The sequence below is a fragment of the Plectropomus leopardus genome, chromosome 8 (genome assembly GCF_008729295.1).
Source record: "Plectropomus leopardus isolate mb chromosome 8, YSFRI_Pleo_2.0, whole genome shotgun sequence".
Taxonomy (NCBI): domain Eukaryota; kingdom Metazoa; phylum Chordata; class Actinopteri; order Perciformes; family Serranidae; genus Plectropomus; species Plectropomus leopardus.
In genome coordinates this window covers 19,834,603-19,849,752 of record NC_056470.1, presented here as the reverse complement: position 1 = coordinate 19,849,752, position 15,150 = coordinate 19,834,603, and the positions used below count along the sequence as shown (strand labels likewise).

General features: G+C 39.2%; 2 protein-coding genes across 3 annotated transcripts; both read right to left on the bottom strand.

Annotated features, from left to right (window-relative positions):
* Nucleotides 1-57: 57 nt before the first annotated feature.
* Nucleotides 58-6,219, bottom strand: usp21 (ubiquitin specific peptidase 21). Its single transcript, XM_042492400.1, has 11 exons — nt 5,953-6,219; nt 5,433-5,489; nt 4,288-4,405; nt 4,082-4,196; nt 3,737-3,856; nt 3,576-3,640; nt 3,294-3,481; nt 1,436-1,514; nt 1,239-1,346; nt 431-545; nt 58-275 (listed from the first exon to the last, which is right to left on the bottom strand). The coding sequence occupies exons 1-11, from the start codon at nt 6,106-6,108 to the stop codon at nt 182-184; spliced, it is 1,215 nt and encodes a 404-aa protein (XP_042348334.1). The 5' UTR covers nt 6,109-6,219; the 3' UTR covers nt 58-181.
* An 821-nt stretch (nt 6,220-7,040) lies between these two features.
* On the bottom strand, nt 7,041-15,105 carry arhgef3l (Rho guanine nucleotide exchange factor (GEF) 3, like). Of its 2 annotated transcripts, XM_042492392.1 has the most exons (13): nt 14,452-15,105; nt 14,020-14,068; nt 13,868-13,918; nt 13,208-13,264; nt 12,931-13,038; nt 12,007-12,165; nt 11,617-11,679; nt 11,414-11,510; nt 10,137-10,213; nt 9,677-9,934; nt 8,796-8,966; nt 8,234-8,426; nt 7,041-7,543 (listed from the first exon to the last, which is right to left on the bottom strand). In XM_042492392.1, exons 1-13 carry the CDS (start codon nt 14,487-14,489, stop codon nt 7,293-7,295), a joined length of 1,572 nt encoding a protein of 523 aa, XP_042348326.1. In that variant the 5' UTR covers nt 14,490-15,105; the 3' UTR covers nt 7,041-7,292. The 2 variants fall into 2 exon arrangements, with proteins under 2 accessions (XP_042348326.1, XP_042348327.1); XM_042492393.1 differs by lacking the exon at nt 13,868-13,918.
* Nucleotides 15,106-15,150: the final 45 nt, after the last annotated feature.

Below are 15,150 nucleotides of genomic sequence, written 5' to 3'. Positions count from 1 at the left end.
AAGCATGGCTCCTCTCTCCTCCTCCTCCTCCTCCTCCTCAGAGTTTATTTAAGGGCATGCTCATTGAGTTTGCGCCGTTCATAGATGCCACAGAGTTACAGCACTGCTGCTTCAATTTGTTTCTAGGGACACTGGAGGTAAAGTCTCTCTGATTGGCTGCTGGGCTCAGCCAGTCTCGGGTCTATTTCCTGACGGTGGTGGTGCTGTTGCTGCGCTGGTAGAACAGCACATAGGCTTGATTGGTCTGAAGCTGGTTCTCAGAGACTGGAGTCACACTGTAGGTGGGCAGATGGAGAGTAATCATGAGAAACAGCTCCAGGAATACATAGTAGGTGTCTCAATGCAGATAGACAGTGGAGTTTTGTGATGATGCAGTTTACAGAGCATTGCATTTTAGAATAAAATAATTTGGGTGCAGGGCGAGTCTCACCTGGAGTCATTGTAGAAGCACCAACTATTTTCATCTGAACAGCAGGCTGTGTAGTGACCCATGTTCACCGTCCCAGCATGGTTACATATTGCATATAAATCATACAGAACTGGACCTGTGGAGACAAACAGGCAGATGAGGAGAATTTCAGTTTTCCAGGTTTGCAGATTATTGAATCATATACCTGTTATCAGAAATTGTCTTCATCTATGAGGTTCATAAAATGACTAAAAATATCAAATTAACCCTTTTGAAACCTGAGCAATTTGGCTTGATTTCTTTCAAAAACATGGGAAAAGGCAGTGAACAGCTTAACAAGAAATGGCCCAAAAATATGTGAGAAATTAGTAAAATGATACAAGAAAATTACCTAAAAATAAGTTTTAAAAAAAAAAAGCCACGTAAAAAAAACAAAAGGAGACAAGAAAATTACGTTGAGGAATTACAAAAATGAAAATGATTTTTTTTTTTATTTATTTATTTTTTGGTAACAATATTTTTAAACATACATGGATTATAAATAGTTTCCTGGGCATTTCTTTTCTTTTTTGGATAGTATCAAATAATCTCCCCTAAGAAGATTATTATTATTATTATTTCCAAGTAATTTTCTTGTCAATTTTTTTTTTTTTTTTTTTTTTTGTCTTGTCTTTGAACCATGTTTGGAAAAAAAATCAAACCAACTTCCTCAGGTTCATAGGTTTAACAGACATGGTTGACTGAAGTATGCATGTAAGAGAAGATAATGCACAGTTGGTGTTAGAAATGAGACTAAGATAAACTGAGAGAAAAGTTTAAGGTGTTTTACCACAGTCAACAGGCCCGTAGCGTCCAAGGTCCAGTTTGGTGAGCGGGAAGGACACATATACTGTGCTTTTACTGATAGACCACCGTGATGTCGTAAAACGGTTGAGATCTGATTGAGACTGTTAAGTATCATCATAACTTCCAGCATAAAAAAACACTAACATTAATATTCTAAGTAAGAGTTGTTGCCAAGGATACGGATCACAATAACTTGGGGAAACCTCTGGATGGAAAGCCGCTTGGTGCACTCTGTATGCCTGTTACATCTCTCACACATCTGAAATACACATTACAAACACACATACACTTTAACATTTTAAAACATTTGCAAATGCACAACATCGGATTTGTATAAATCACTTGAAACTCAACCACATAAACACTCTCAATAAATCCCTTTGTATTTCCTGTTGGACAGTTTTGGGTGTTTGTGAATGACATCAACTGACAGAAAGTAGTGTTGGGGAGTAGAGAACTGCATGTAATTAAACTCATAGTTATATACATTTTGCAGTAGCTTTTTAAAAAATTTTTTTTACTACTGCTGTTTAGAAAATACTTTCTAAGTAGCTTTAGTTAACCAAACTAGATTTCTTCATTGAATAGCTTTGCTGCACTTCAACTTCTTCTTCTTGGTAGCTTACCCAACACTTTCAGGAAGTGAACGTGGATCCAAGCTCTTGCCTTGTAATGCAGTTCTAGTGAAATGGTCTATTACAGCTTTATTGAGCCATATATCAACTATTCCAATGTTGTTTTTTGATCTACTAACTCATCCTGACTTCCATTTATTTTGAATGATATTTTTACTCATTCTCAAGGCCTTCTCAAGGAAGGCCTTGAGAATGGTAGTCAGTGCACTGTGAGTGTTAAATTTATGAGCTATTCATAACAGTAATACATTGACCACATGTAATTATTTATATTCTCAGACCTTCATTCATATCCCATGGTCTTCAAAAATATAGTGGACAGTTCCCTCTCTCTACAACAATTTGAAATCAAATGCAAAATAATATATGTCTTCATTGTATATGTCAACAAGACTAGACTGAAAAAAACCCCATCTAATTTACAATTATTTATTGATAACATTTTAACATTTTCTTGTTTTTAATTGTAAGTTTTAACTTTTATGTTTCTGTTACCTGCTGTTTTTTTTGTTTGTCTCATATTGTCTGATGTTTATGATTTAATTGAACTGTTTTGTACTGACACTGTATAAGCGTGTGAGCTTCCTTCTTCTCTCTGCACATGTCAAGAGTGCTGCAGGAATAAGTTCTAAAACCCAGAAATGTGTTTGCATTTTAACACTCCCGCTTCCCTAACCTCAAAGTCAATGGGTTTTTGGTTAGATGCCTGAAATAAGGTCTGTGGTTAACACAAGCTTAAGAGACTTTAACATTTTGTTCTACGACATAAATACGTCAAAAGATACCACACTAGTAAAGTGTGAAGCTTTATGTGTCTCAAAAAAGGTGGTTGTTAACAAGTGGCTATATAAGGCTACAGAACATCTTCACACCGAACACAGCTTTACACACTCGTTGTGGTTCATTTAAAATCTAACTTTAGCTTTTTACTCATGGTGATTGCACCTATGCTTCAGAAGTCATAAAAGTGAAGTTCATTTGTGAAGATTATCTAACTGAACAAAGTATGTAAGTATCATAAATCTTTTTTTTTTGCCACAGAGTTTGTTTTCTGCAGTGATCCAAAATACAATGGAAAAATCACATAGGCTTCCTGTTGAGGTAACCAGGATGACTTTAACCTCTGGGCTGAATTACAAATAGATCTCATCCTTGCAGCACTCTATTGATGCTCTGTACTGTTATTGTATTTCTTTCATTGTCTTAAATTGTGCTTACATATATATAAAGATTAAAGTAAAAATAATGAGTTAAATTATTAAAGGTATATATCATAAAAAAATCACTTTGGGACTAAACCTTTCCCAACTCACAGTATTCCTGTAACTGACCTTTGACCCCAAAATTAGAAACACACTGGTGGATTGTAATTCACCGATTTTTAACTCTCTGTGTGAACTTACTGGTGAGTTCTCCTTATCTAGTTTCTCCTCCTGAGAGAAGAGGTCCAGGCACTCTCTCAGCGTCACCTCCCCACCAGAACTCCTCTTGGGGATGGGCAGCGACAGATCACAGAACACGTCAAATGTGTTGGAGTAGTGGGAGCACACGGAGCAGTGCAGCGAGCTCCTTAGCTGGCCTGAGAACAGGTCTGCGAGAGGAGGAATTATCAGCAAGTTGTCTTCAGTGGATTTTTATAATGCAAGTGTGTCTGACAGATCACCATGACTGGATCATCTCCTCACCTACTATTTTGCTGTCATCTCTCTCCAAGTGCTTCTTCCACATGGCAGCAGCCTCTTCCGAAATCCTATGGGAGGGCAAGAGATGAGGGAAAGACAGATGTGGTCAGATGAAGGAAATGAAAACATCAAGAACAGATTCTTTTCCACATACACATACACACCTAAACCTGGCAAATTTTTGTTCAGGCTCCTTCACCGGTCTTCGGACGTAGGGTCTGCGGTTGATTTCTGTGTGCAGTTTGTCCAATAGGAACCTGAGGAACTCCTGTGCATCCTGTTGACTGGGGACAGACAAAGACATCTTCATGTCACTGTTATATGCAGCTTTTTCTACACAGGGCTCAACTTCAAAACCAAACATGTCGGAACAAAGCAGAAAATAAACTGAAATCAGTCACAGCTCCTCTTTTGTCCTTGTAGCAGTTGTGCTGCTGATACAGATATGGATATGTCAATGCACTGCATTCAAATTTCATTGAGAGAAAAAACATCATCTCTATTCTCACCTGTATCCACTGAAGTAAGGCACAGCTTCTTTAAAAATATTGTAAAACTGCCGTGGGTTTACAACTGTGTCCCCTTCATTTACATCCCAAAGGCCCGACAGCACCTGAGAAAAAGCTGGCACAGGAAGACACAGAGTAATAAGCAAAGATGAAAACATAATCATAGGCAGAGGAGGGAACAGCGAGAGAGAGAGAACAGAGAGTACCTTCCATGAGTTTAGCCTCTTCTTTGGAGAACTTTTCATTCCTGTAGGACTTGAGGAGGCTGTAGTCCCGTAAGCCACGTGTGTGAGACAAACACTGCACAACTGCGTTCAGGAAACACTTAAGTTGGAGGCCAAGAACAGAGGGATATGAGCATGTTTATGGGGGAAAATTCAAGCAATTCTTGAAGTATTTCTCAAAAGTACTTTGCTTAAAGGTCCAGTGTGTAAGATTTAGGGGATTTAGTGGCATCCAGCAGTGAGGATTGCAGATTGCAACTAGGTGAAACTTCTCCCACATATCATTCCTACACTGTTCACTGTTCGGGAGTTTTTTTACCAGGTGGCTGATGCGAAACATAAAAAGTCCTATCTAGAGTCAGGTTACTGTAGAAACATGACAGTGCGACATGGTGATCTCTGTGGGCGAAGACCCTGTGTAGATATATACGGTTTATTCTAATATAACTAAAACACAACTATTCTTATTTTCAGGTGAAAACAGAGCTCTCCATTGAATTTTTTCTGTAGGCTGATGCAGAAGTTAGCATCATCCTGGTTCCCTCGTCAAAAAGCCTGTGCAACTTTTCTATTGGATTTTGGATTATTGCAGGAAATAAGATCTGTGGTAGACAAAAGTACTTACATGTTTTGTTTAGCAAGATAATATTACAAATGAATACTGCTTTCAGGATTTTCTAAGTGTAAATGCTATCCCCAGAAGTAAAAAGCTAACATTAGGCTATCAACAAACTATACCACAGAAGCATTATGATGACGCATGATGACACTCTGCAGTCTGCCCTTTTTAAGACAGATAAAAGCTTCAAATTTCCCAAGTATGGGTATTTACTGAATATGTTCTTTGTCGCAGCACAAAATGTTAAAGTCTCTTAAGCTCGTCTTAAATACAGGCCTTATCTTGGGCATCTAACTAAAAATCCTTTAAAAAAAACAATAACTTTAAGACAAGGAAATTGGGATGCAAAAACATTAACTTAATTTGGGGTTTTTGGACTCACTCATGGAGCATTTTATTCTATGTACTAAAGAAAGCATGCATATTACATTATATTCCATTTCTGCCAGTATATCCCCCTTATTCCTACACACTGGACCTTTATTGCATAGCATTCATTAACACTTACTGTGTTTCCTATGTTTCTAAGGCCAACTCTTCCACTTCCTATGGAGAGTTGCTCTTTCTGAAAAAGACACATGAAGGTATTGACTCAAATTACTGACTGGTTACATATGCAAGAGCACAGCCTACATGTGGCTGACAGCGTGTGTGCCCTACTATTTGACCCCTGCGCTGTCGGTACAACATGTTACTGTCTGTGTGCCTTGACCCTTTGCGCCGTGTCAGTGTGTGCACAGAATTGGTGGGACAGATTTAGCCTTCTTATCCCATTAACATAACAAGAGAGGCTAAAACGATGTCAGCCTGAAACATTCATCCTATTAGAGACCAAGGAGTGCTGACAGGTGCTTAAACACGTGTGTTTGTGTGTGTACTCTAAATTAATTCCTTTACACAAGCTCTCTATCTGTGCTTGTCTTAAGAGAGCCCAATAAACTCCACATTAAGAATAAACTGTTAAGACCACCAAACTTCAAGGGTTGAGCATAAATTAAAGGTTTCATGCAAAGTTGTGTTTTGCGCACCTCATTGTCAGCAACCAGAAGTAGGCCCATCAGGGAGGTGTAGAGGACAGACTGGGAGATGTCGGCCGTCTCTCTCTGGAGGCCGTTCTGGGAGACAAGGGTTCGACACAGGGCCTCACAAGAGCGCTCAACGTTGACACCGCTGGCTCCAGGCATCCTTTTTTACCGATACACCTCAGAAGTGTCTACCACTTCAGACAGAAGGGCTTCCCAAACTTGGCAGGTTGCAACCCCTCTGTGTTTTTCACATGCAGTGTCAAAGGTGAGCAGAACGTGGTAGTTCACAAGCTTCCTGAGGGAAAGAGTCTTTTTTTTACAGGCAAGTGATGATGTCATTCACAGCTGAGTGGAAAAGGACAGGATTGATTTGTGAATGAGTTTCCTTTTAAAGTAAGTCCTTAGCATAAATAGATCAAGTTGATCCACCTTGGCTTGCAATTCCCTTGTGTAATTACAGCACTAAGGATAGATCGGAAAGTCAAGGTCTGACAGAGACTGAATTAATCCAGATATATTACCCTCAGGGCACAAATTTACAAAAAGACGTGATTTCTGGAGATCTCACCTCAATGTTCATTGATTAAAGAGTCAAACATAAACCAAGAATCAGAAAATGCAAAATCTCACAACCAATCTATATTCCGTTATCAAAGCTGACTCTGCATTGTTGTTGCTGCCACATGCAGGTAAAAGGTAAAATCCTGCAAACAAAGTTACTTTGCAAACAATTACTGACAAAAATTAGCAATAGCAAATAAACAGAGCAGAGTTGGACTCACCTGATCGCTTGGTCACTCTATCTGTGGACAAACTGTCCCAACCAAACTGTTCCCATCACCTGCTGAGCTGTTAAAAATGCATAAGGGGACGTCTACTGTTTCACTGTGTGTCTGTTTGCTAGGACTGAAAGTCTACCTCTCTCCCCTGCCCTGTCACCGGTGTCAGAGAGAGAGAGAGAGAGAGAGAAAGGGAGAGAGAAAGGGGGAGAGAGGGAGGGAGGATAATCATCACTAATCTTTTTCTTTGTGGATCTTGTTGGCTATACTTAGACATGCCTTTGTGTACTTTGAGTACATGAGTGCCTTATAACAGCTTTTAAGTGTCAGTTTATTTAAAAAAAACAAAAACAAGATTTTACAGTTTCACAAATTCACATTCAGTAATACTGCTCTCCACCTGTACAGTCATGCAATCCATCAGCAAATGCAACAACAGACTAAATCCATGTATGAAATTCAAAGTACAATCATCTTTCACAAACTGTCCATGTTTTATTCTCTCCAATGTCAATGTACAGATCTGCAGACACTCCCCAGGCCTCCTGATCAGCAGTCTGACAGTCAGCGACTGGTATGGTCTGCCATCTCTGTGTCCGAGCTGAGGCTGAGCTCGGCTATGTGATACAGGGCAGGATCAGGGTGATGAGGGGACAACTGCGACTGGCTGGTCTGAGCGGTCCTGTCCCGCGACTGGACGATGGCTTGGCGCAGACAAGTGATCCACTGCTGCTTGCTGAAGGAGTCGTTGGCCTGCAGGCTGTAGGGGTGAGCTTTGGAGCGCCCTCTGCTGCTCACACGGAAACAGTTCTTCACTGGGAGAGACAGAGGAAGAGGAGGAGGAAGGAAAATGAGTGGAAGCAAAGTTGTAGGTTCCATTCAAACTTACTAGGTGGAGTAGATGCCTTTTTCTCAATCATTGGGTGTAGTTTTAGCATCAGTTTAACTCATTTTTTTCCTCCCTTCAATGGCAAACATTAAACAAAAGGTTTTAAAAAATCCTGAAATTAAGTTTGCATTGATAAAGTATGTAGCCTATATATTACCGTTTTGCTGAAACGATTGATTATGTAATCGATCTGCACAACATTAAACATCATCAGTTTTGTTCACCAAGTAATATATAAGTCATTCATCTAGGATACCAACTCTTTGCTGGTTAAAAGGGAAATTCAACCATAAATGAAAAATACATATTTCTACAATCTAGACTGATAAATAACATCTCAGGTAGGAGGTAAAATGTATATTTTTTTAAATTTTGGGGTAAACTGTCCCTTTAATGCATTTTTACTTGAATAATTTGATGATTTCCCTCTTTTATATGATTTCAAATTGAATATTTATGAGTTTTGGGCTGTTGCTCGGACTAAAAAAAATGTCAGTGATGCCTTGTGAACGTGAAATTGTCATGGGTGTTTTTTTATTATTATTTGTAGTTTAATCTATTGATATATAATGATCTGTAATGAATATAGATATTAAATTTAATATGTATATGTTACCTTTATCATTTCCTCCTGTGAAGGCTCCCCTGAAGGTGCCCCCGCCAGCAGCCTCCCCATCTGGGATCTCCTCCAGATTTATCGAGGCATTGGGCAGAGGCTGTCTGTACACATTGAACACCTGACCTCCCTCTCTGTCCTCCCCCGGCCTGGTCAGCACCAATGCCAGCTCAAACAGGAATACATGCAGACGCTGACACAGGAGACATACACAAAAAGAGAGAGATATGACTTCACGAGAATATTTACATCAATATTCAAACAGTCATTAAGAGAATTTAAATGAAAAACGCATTTATATATATTATTCGCATATTATTTTTTGTCAGGGTCACAAAACAAGAAGATGATACGAATATAGAGTAAGACAAGGATTATATAAACGGTCTAAGATTAAAAATCTATTCTGTGGCAGAGAAAAGCAAAGGTCTGCAAATATGTGGATCCACCCTGCCTTAGAGGACCCTTTTCAGTTAAGATACAAAGATATTAACAACCTCATGAGAACCAAAGCTCAATCAAAGGAAGTTTAGAGTTGTTAAACATAACAGAGAGCTGCTACCTGGCCCTTATTGTTCTTGAGCTCTCCGTGGCAGTAGAGGAAGCGGGACAGCTGGATCTCTGGTAGTCTCTGACTCTCTTCGAGGTAAGTAAGACCTCGCCTGTAGAACTGACACTCCGCCTCTCCCGTCTTCTTGTTCACCTCTGCCACGATGCTCTGGATCAGCTCCAACTGAATACGACAAAAGCAGTCTTACACAAAGTGGATATATTTTTTGCATCATTATGGTGATGAGGAAAGTGTGCCACCTCCACTATCTGAGATCTGATCTGGGTTGTGATTAGGACACAGCTCCTATTTCATATATTTAAGCAAATGGTAAGTGAACATATGTAGTATGCTTCCTATGATGGTATCTTTTTTTTTTTTTTTTTTTTTAATATGAGCCTTTTATGCCTACAGAAAAAGACTTCAGGCATATCAAATGCAGAAGTGGTAAAGGTGACTGGAGGTTTTTTATTTTATAAAATAATGATCGCTTGCTGCCATTTGGAGGCGCCAATGTGCAAAATATTTTACATTTTTTTAAGACAGTGTTAGCTCAAATCAAATGTCTGGACTTTACACAATTGCAGTCTGATAGATATCAAAATATATATTAAAAAGACACCTAAAACCCATTGAGCCTACATGTACAATATTTGTATGGTATTGACTGATATTTGAACAGTCCAACACTAATAATTTGGATAAGTATGTTGTAATCCAGATTTGGTGAGACAAAAATTGATTTTCATGCTACTAACAATGCAATGTGACCACCTACAGGGTTATGAAAATAATTAAATGAGTGTCATTAAATAATTAGGGGTTTTTTGTGTGTAGAAAACATTATATTAGCAAATTTTGAGGAAACTCAAAGCAGTGTAACACTGACTCACAGCATCAGGCAGTGTGTCCTCATCTGGGTGCTCTGAAGGTGTGCACTTCTGTATCTCTTTCAACAAAAGAGGGTATTTGACCAAACGGCTTCGAGGGAGATCCAGGAAGTTCCACAGGTCCAGTTTCCTGCTGAACGAAGACTCCTGACACAAGCGCAGGAAGTGCTCCACTCTTTTCTCTTGCTTTTTCTGGTCCAGCAGGGCTTTAGCCCCAACCTGGTTACAGCAGTATGTAACATAGGCCTCCAGGCAAGGGAACTGCAGAGAGGAGGAAGAGGGGAGGAGAAAAGGAGCAATTTGTAGTCAGATAAAAGCAGAGAGACGCACACAGACTGAACTCTGTGACTCTAGTTTAGAGAGGAACATAACAGAGTAAATGCAGGAACTAGAGAAAGTGAAGGTGGGTTGTGCCCTTTCCTCTTCTTCTCTCTCAGTCCTTGGTTTCCATGGTAATGCTCACCCAGTTCATCAGAGTAGGCCCCACCTCTCCGACCGTCTTCTCTGATCCCCGCAGCCGCTCAAGACGACTCAGAAGATCTGTTATGAAATAAAGATAGAACACTCAAACTGTTCATTCCTTATTGATTTCTGCAGACTGGATGTCAGACAAACTTCACATTAAACTCATTCAACCTCCTTTGCTTAAAATAGCATCATTAGTAAACTCTTTCTCATTCATAACACACAACCACAAGTGAATGAATGAGCACTCGCCTTGAGTGGCTTTACACACTTGCTTTTAGGGCTGTAATTAAAATCAGTTTTACAACACTTATAACAGAAATATATCACCATGGTAAATGAATGCAAAATCTATAGAAATAACTTTTTGTTTTGCATTTTATCAAAGGAAACTCCTAGTTATAGCAAAAACTTCAATAAAATGGTTTGAAAAATATATTTTTTAATCATTATTTTGTACATAGAACACATTCCACCCCTGTTTGATTACATAAGGATGGGTGCATTTGACTTTTTTTTCATTTAGTATGGGCTTGCATTAAAGTAAAGGGTGTTATGGGTTCCCTGGGATGCATATGATCATTGGCTTGAGTGTTCATTGGAATCCTGCAATGTGCCTTTTGAATAACACTGTTGAAGGAAACTGATCCAAACACAAACAAAAAAAATCAACAACCGCATGCATGAAGCTAAATCACTGATTGCAATAAATAGGAAAGACGCAGATCAGCTGAAAGACTGACTGTGGCTTTAAATATTCCTAGAGACGATCTCCACTGAGGGAGCTGTGCCTTATATTTCTGAAGTTCATAATGAGAGACAATTGTGTAAGGGCAAACTGGACATTGTTTGTAAAATACCTACCTTTCCCCGAACCTTGAATCTTGATGAACAGTCCATATTTCCTTTTTATATTACTCTATTGGATAGATGGCTTGAACTATACTTTATTTTATTAATAATAATGATAATAATAATGTGCCTAATAAAACAACAACTACTACTAATATTCCGAGTAGAGCTGATAGAAAATATACTTTATCGCACCATGAATAGGTATGTAAGTTAATAATGCTGTTTCTTTTCTTTTTTAAAATTTGTTAAGAAAGTCAATACAAATTCAAGTTTAAAAAAGAAAATACTTTGAGTTATTCATTTGGACCTTACAGTGTGACACGGAAAGAGTCATTTTCTCTCAGCTCTTCTTGCCTTATACATGGTTAGGATATGAGAAGGTTGAAAAAAGGGGTGTGCGAAAGCACACAGATGGTTTACCTTGATGGAGAGGAATGAGGGAGTCCAGTGTACCAAAGATCTGTCCAAGCTCACTCTCTGTCATTATGTCCAGCTTCAGCATGGGCTCATAGTACACCTGGCAGCACACAAAGCAAAGGTAAGGGAAGAATAAATGCAGTATAGAAAGCTGTTCTGATATAAAGTTGAAATACTTCAAAAGCTATTGTTTCATGGATGAGCACCTTTTTGACCAGACTGAGATCTTCAATGAGTTGTCTCTCTCCCTGAGTCAGCTCATAGATCACCTGCAGAAGAGTCCAAACAGTTCAGCAACTGGACATGAGGATGAAGCACAGACACGAATGCAAACACATGCTTGCAAACACTGTGGTGACACAGATGGACAGCATGAGCTGTCACAGCTGATTGTTCAATAAAGGAAGTTGAGTCTCGAGTGCCAGCTCACATCCTCTTTCATACTCCCCTGCAGAGCTGCTTCACAGACATGAAGAAAAGGCAATAGTCACCCCGCCCACACTGCAACCACAGTTTGACCCACATACCCCCAAAAACACACTGCACTGTATAAAATACACCAGCAGAGAGCTTAGTTTCTGAATTAAAGTTAGCACCTCTTGCCGTTTGATCTCCTTTGCAGTGAGGTCATGACTCTCCACAGTGTCACTCCAGCATTGGCTGTTACGCCGGCGTGGATAAGACGAGGCCTTTGTGCGAGAGCGCAGGGGAGCCGGGGGCAAAGGTCGAGCCTCTGTGCGAAAACTAATAGACCGCTGTGAAAAGAGCAGAGTAAGTTAACGTCGTTAGCTATCATTTTGTATAACTACAGGTATACAGTGGTGGAAGAAGTATTCAGATCCTTTGCTTAAGTAAAAGTACTAATAACACATTGTGAAAATACTTCACTCCAATCAAAAGTCACTGCATTCAAAACCTCACTTAAGTGAATCTATGTAAGTATTATCAGCAGAATGTACTTAAAATATAAAAAGTAAAAGTACTAACTGTGCAGTAAAGTGTTCCCTGTCAGTGTTCTATCACTATGTATGATGTGTTGGATTAATATAACTACTGTTGATGTTTACGGCTGTGCTAATTTGATCTCCTTTACATACTGTCGGGTAGTTTATTCTATAGCAATGCATCATATTCTGTAAGATCGTCATATGTTTGTAGTGTGGCTGTCCTGTAAGAAAACACACATCTCAGGCAACTGGTCATAAGCATAGAAAAACAGCCATGTTTTCAGCTTTGTGATGATACGTGACTGATCCAAGAGGGTTTTTAAGTAACTGAACACTTCATCCTTCAGTTTATCTAAAAACTTCAAACTAAGAAAAGTAAATAAAGGGAATGTATTGCAGTATAAATTACAATATTTGCCTCTGCGATGTAGTAGAGCAGAAACACAGTTGTATGAAAGGGAAATACTCAAGTAAAGTGCTAGTATCTCGAATTTGTACTTGAGCATTGCACTCATGAAATGTTCTTAGATACTTTCCACCACTGCAGGTGTGTGTGTGTTTTTGCATTGTTACCGAAATGGACTGTCCAATGCGTTTCAGAGCAGGGGTCTTCACCGGCGTTATGACACCTGTTAGGCTGTTGGACTTCACCACAGGTTTGACCCTTTTATTACTGGGCTCCTTTAAGGAAATCAACATTCAAAATACCAAATCATGCTTTGATACGTGAACAAAATGGTCAAAAGTCTAACAGTATGGGTGATTCATCAAACTATTGCTGGCTGCACATTATAAGACTTTAAAACAACTCAGCGCACATCTGGCACGTGCAAAAGAGAAAACCCCTCACCTCTGAATCCCTCATGTGGTCAGAAGTCATCTCACCCTCCTCATCTTCCTCTTCATCCTGATAAAACATAACAGGTCACATACAACAGAATAAGCTGGAAGGGAGCTTGAGAAAGAGGTAAGAGAGTTCAGGAAAGAGAGATGTCGAGAGGGGTGAGATGTTGCATGGTGCAGATCTCTCATTTCCTGTGTGACTCTTTCAAAGAGGAAGAAGATTGAAACTGTGCCTCTGTAGTAAAATACAAGATGTCTGCCTGTTTTGTTTTTTTTTTTCCACTCTAACCACATCAGCTGCAAATATCCAGCGTCATATCAGAGTGAGAAGTACTCAAACACCGGCAAAAGAATTATCTGTTTGTGTGCTTATTATGATGTTTGTGATAAAGATGACAAGACAACTATGAAATGTAAAAGAATCCAGCAGCTGAAATGTGACAAAAATGTACAATATAAGCAACATTTAGAGGTTTATTGTGCATTCAGAGATTGTGTGGGTGCACAGCTGAACATAATGTTCACATCTGTCGTCAGCTCTGCACTCAGCATTGTGGTCACAAAGGTAAGGTTGACTAACTTCCGCTAGTAACAGAGAAACACAGACGAGAAAGACGTAAAGATGAAGAAGAGAGTTTTAATGGTGCGTGTCAGTTATTAAGCTCACCTCTGTGATTCTGATCACAGGGTCAGGGGCCGGGTCTTGTTTTCTCTTTTTCTAAAAGGCAAAAATGTATGTCTAATTAAGTTTCTTGGGTCTTTAGGAGAGTACCAATTGAAGTTTTAGATGCGTGTAAGAAAGTAGGTGGTGTGACTTACCCCAGCATGGTCACAGGAGATGGAGTACGTCTCTCCTGGTGCTGCAGACCTAAAAAGGGCAAAAGAACAAACATCAAACAAACATACACACATTTGATTTGTTTTACCGATCTAAAAAAAAAACAACAAAAAAAAACAGCCTAAGTGGCTGAATGCATCCTAGTAGTTTGATCCTACATGACTAATTTGTTAGATCTGTGTCAGGTGGTAGAAATGTAGAAAAAGATTTTGAGTTCAGAGTCGGTCAGTCAGTAATATCAAAGAGTGAAGTTTATTTCCCATGATGCCAGATGTACTCAAAACCATTCATATTTCCTACATATTGTTTAATATTTTAAATATACTGTCCCATTGAACATGGTAATCCTTGCCCTAATAGTTTGTGGCACCTGAAGGTAGACAGATAAGGATGAATGTAAAAGACTGGCATACCAGGAAGTCCTTGTTTCACCAGTCTCCTCCACTTCCATCTTGTCTTCAATGCATCTTCACAGAAACATTACACATTCTCAAATTAAGAAAAGTTAAATAATCCAACTTCACGCCGGTCTTTCCTCAGTCGTTCCAGTAACAAATGGCGAGTTTACTGAAAGCTCAGAGTTCAGTGCAGTCCTTCCTCCTCACTTTCTTCCTCATCGCACACCCGACCACATCCTTTAGAGTTGCACATATTCATGTATCCGCTCTTCTCACAGAGGAGGGTTCAGAACTCGTCTCCATCGAACTTATCACTCAAAACTTGTTAACTGACAGAACTTTACACCACTCTGCAGACCAAAAGACCTGACTTTCGGTAACTAAAACACTGTGACAAAAGAGGAAGTGAGTTAACTTTTAACAGCAAACTATTCATCAAGTGCTCCTTTGAATAAGACAATCAACTATAGACACATTTGCAAAAGTAAAGTTGGAATCATTTTTGCAACTTCTGCAATAAAAGAAATCTGATTATGGGCTTTCATTGTAAATTCACAGGTAGGCGTTTAGCTTTTTCAGACTGTGCTTCCCGGATATGTTTTATAACGAAACTTCTCATGAAAGACAGACGCGGGTCAGACAGGAAAAACACATGAATATCTGACACCTCTTGTTTGAATAAAGTGTTACACCACAGACACAATTACATTTTTA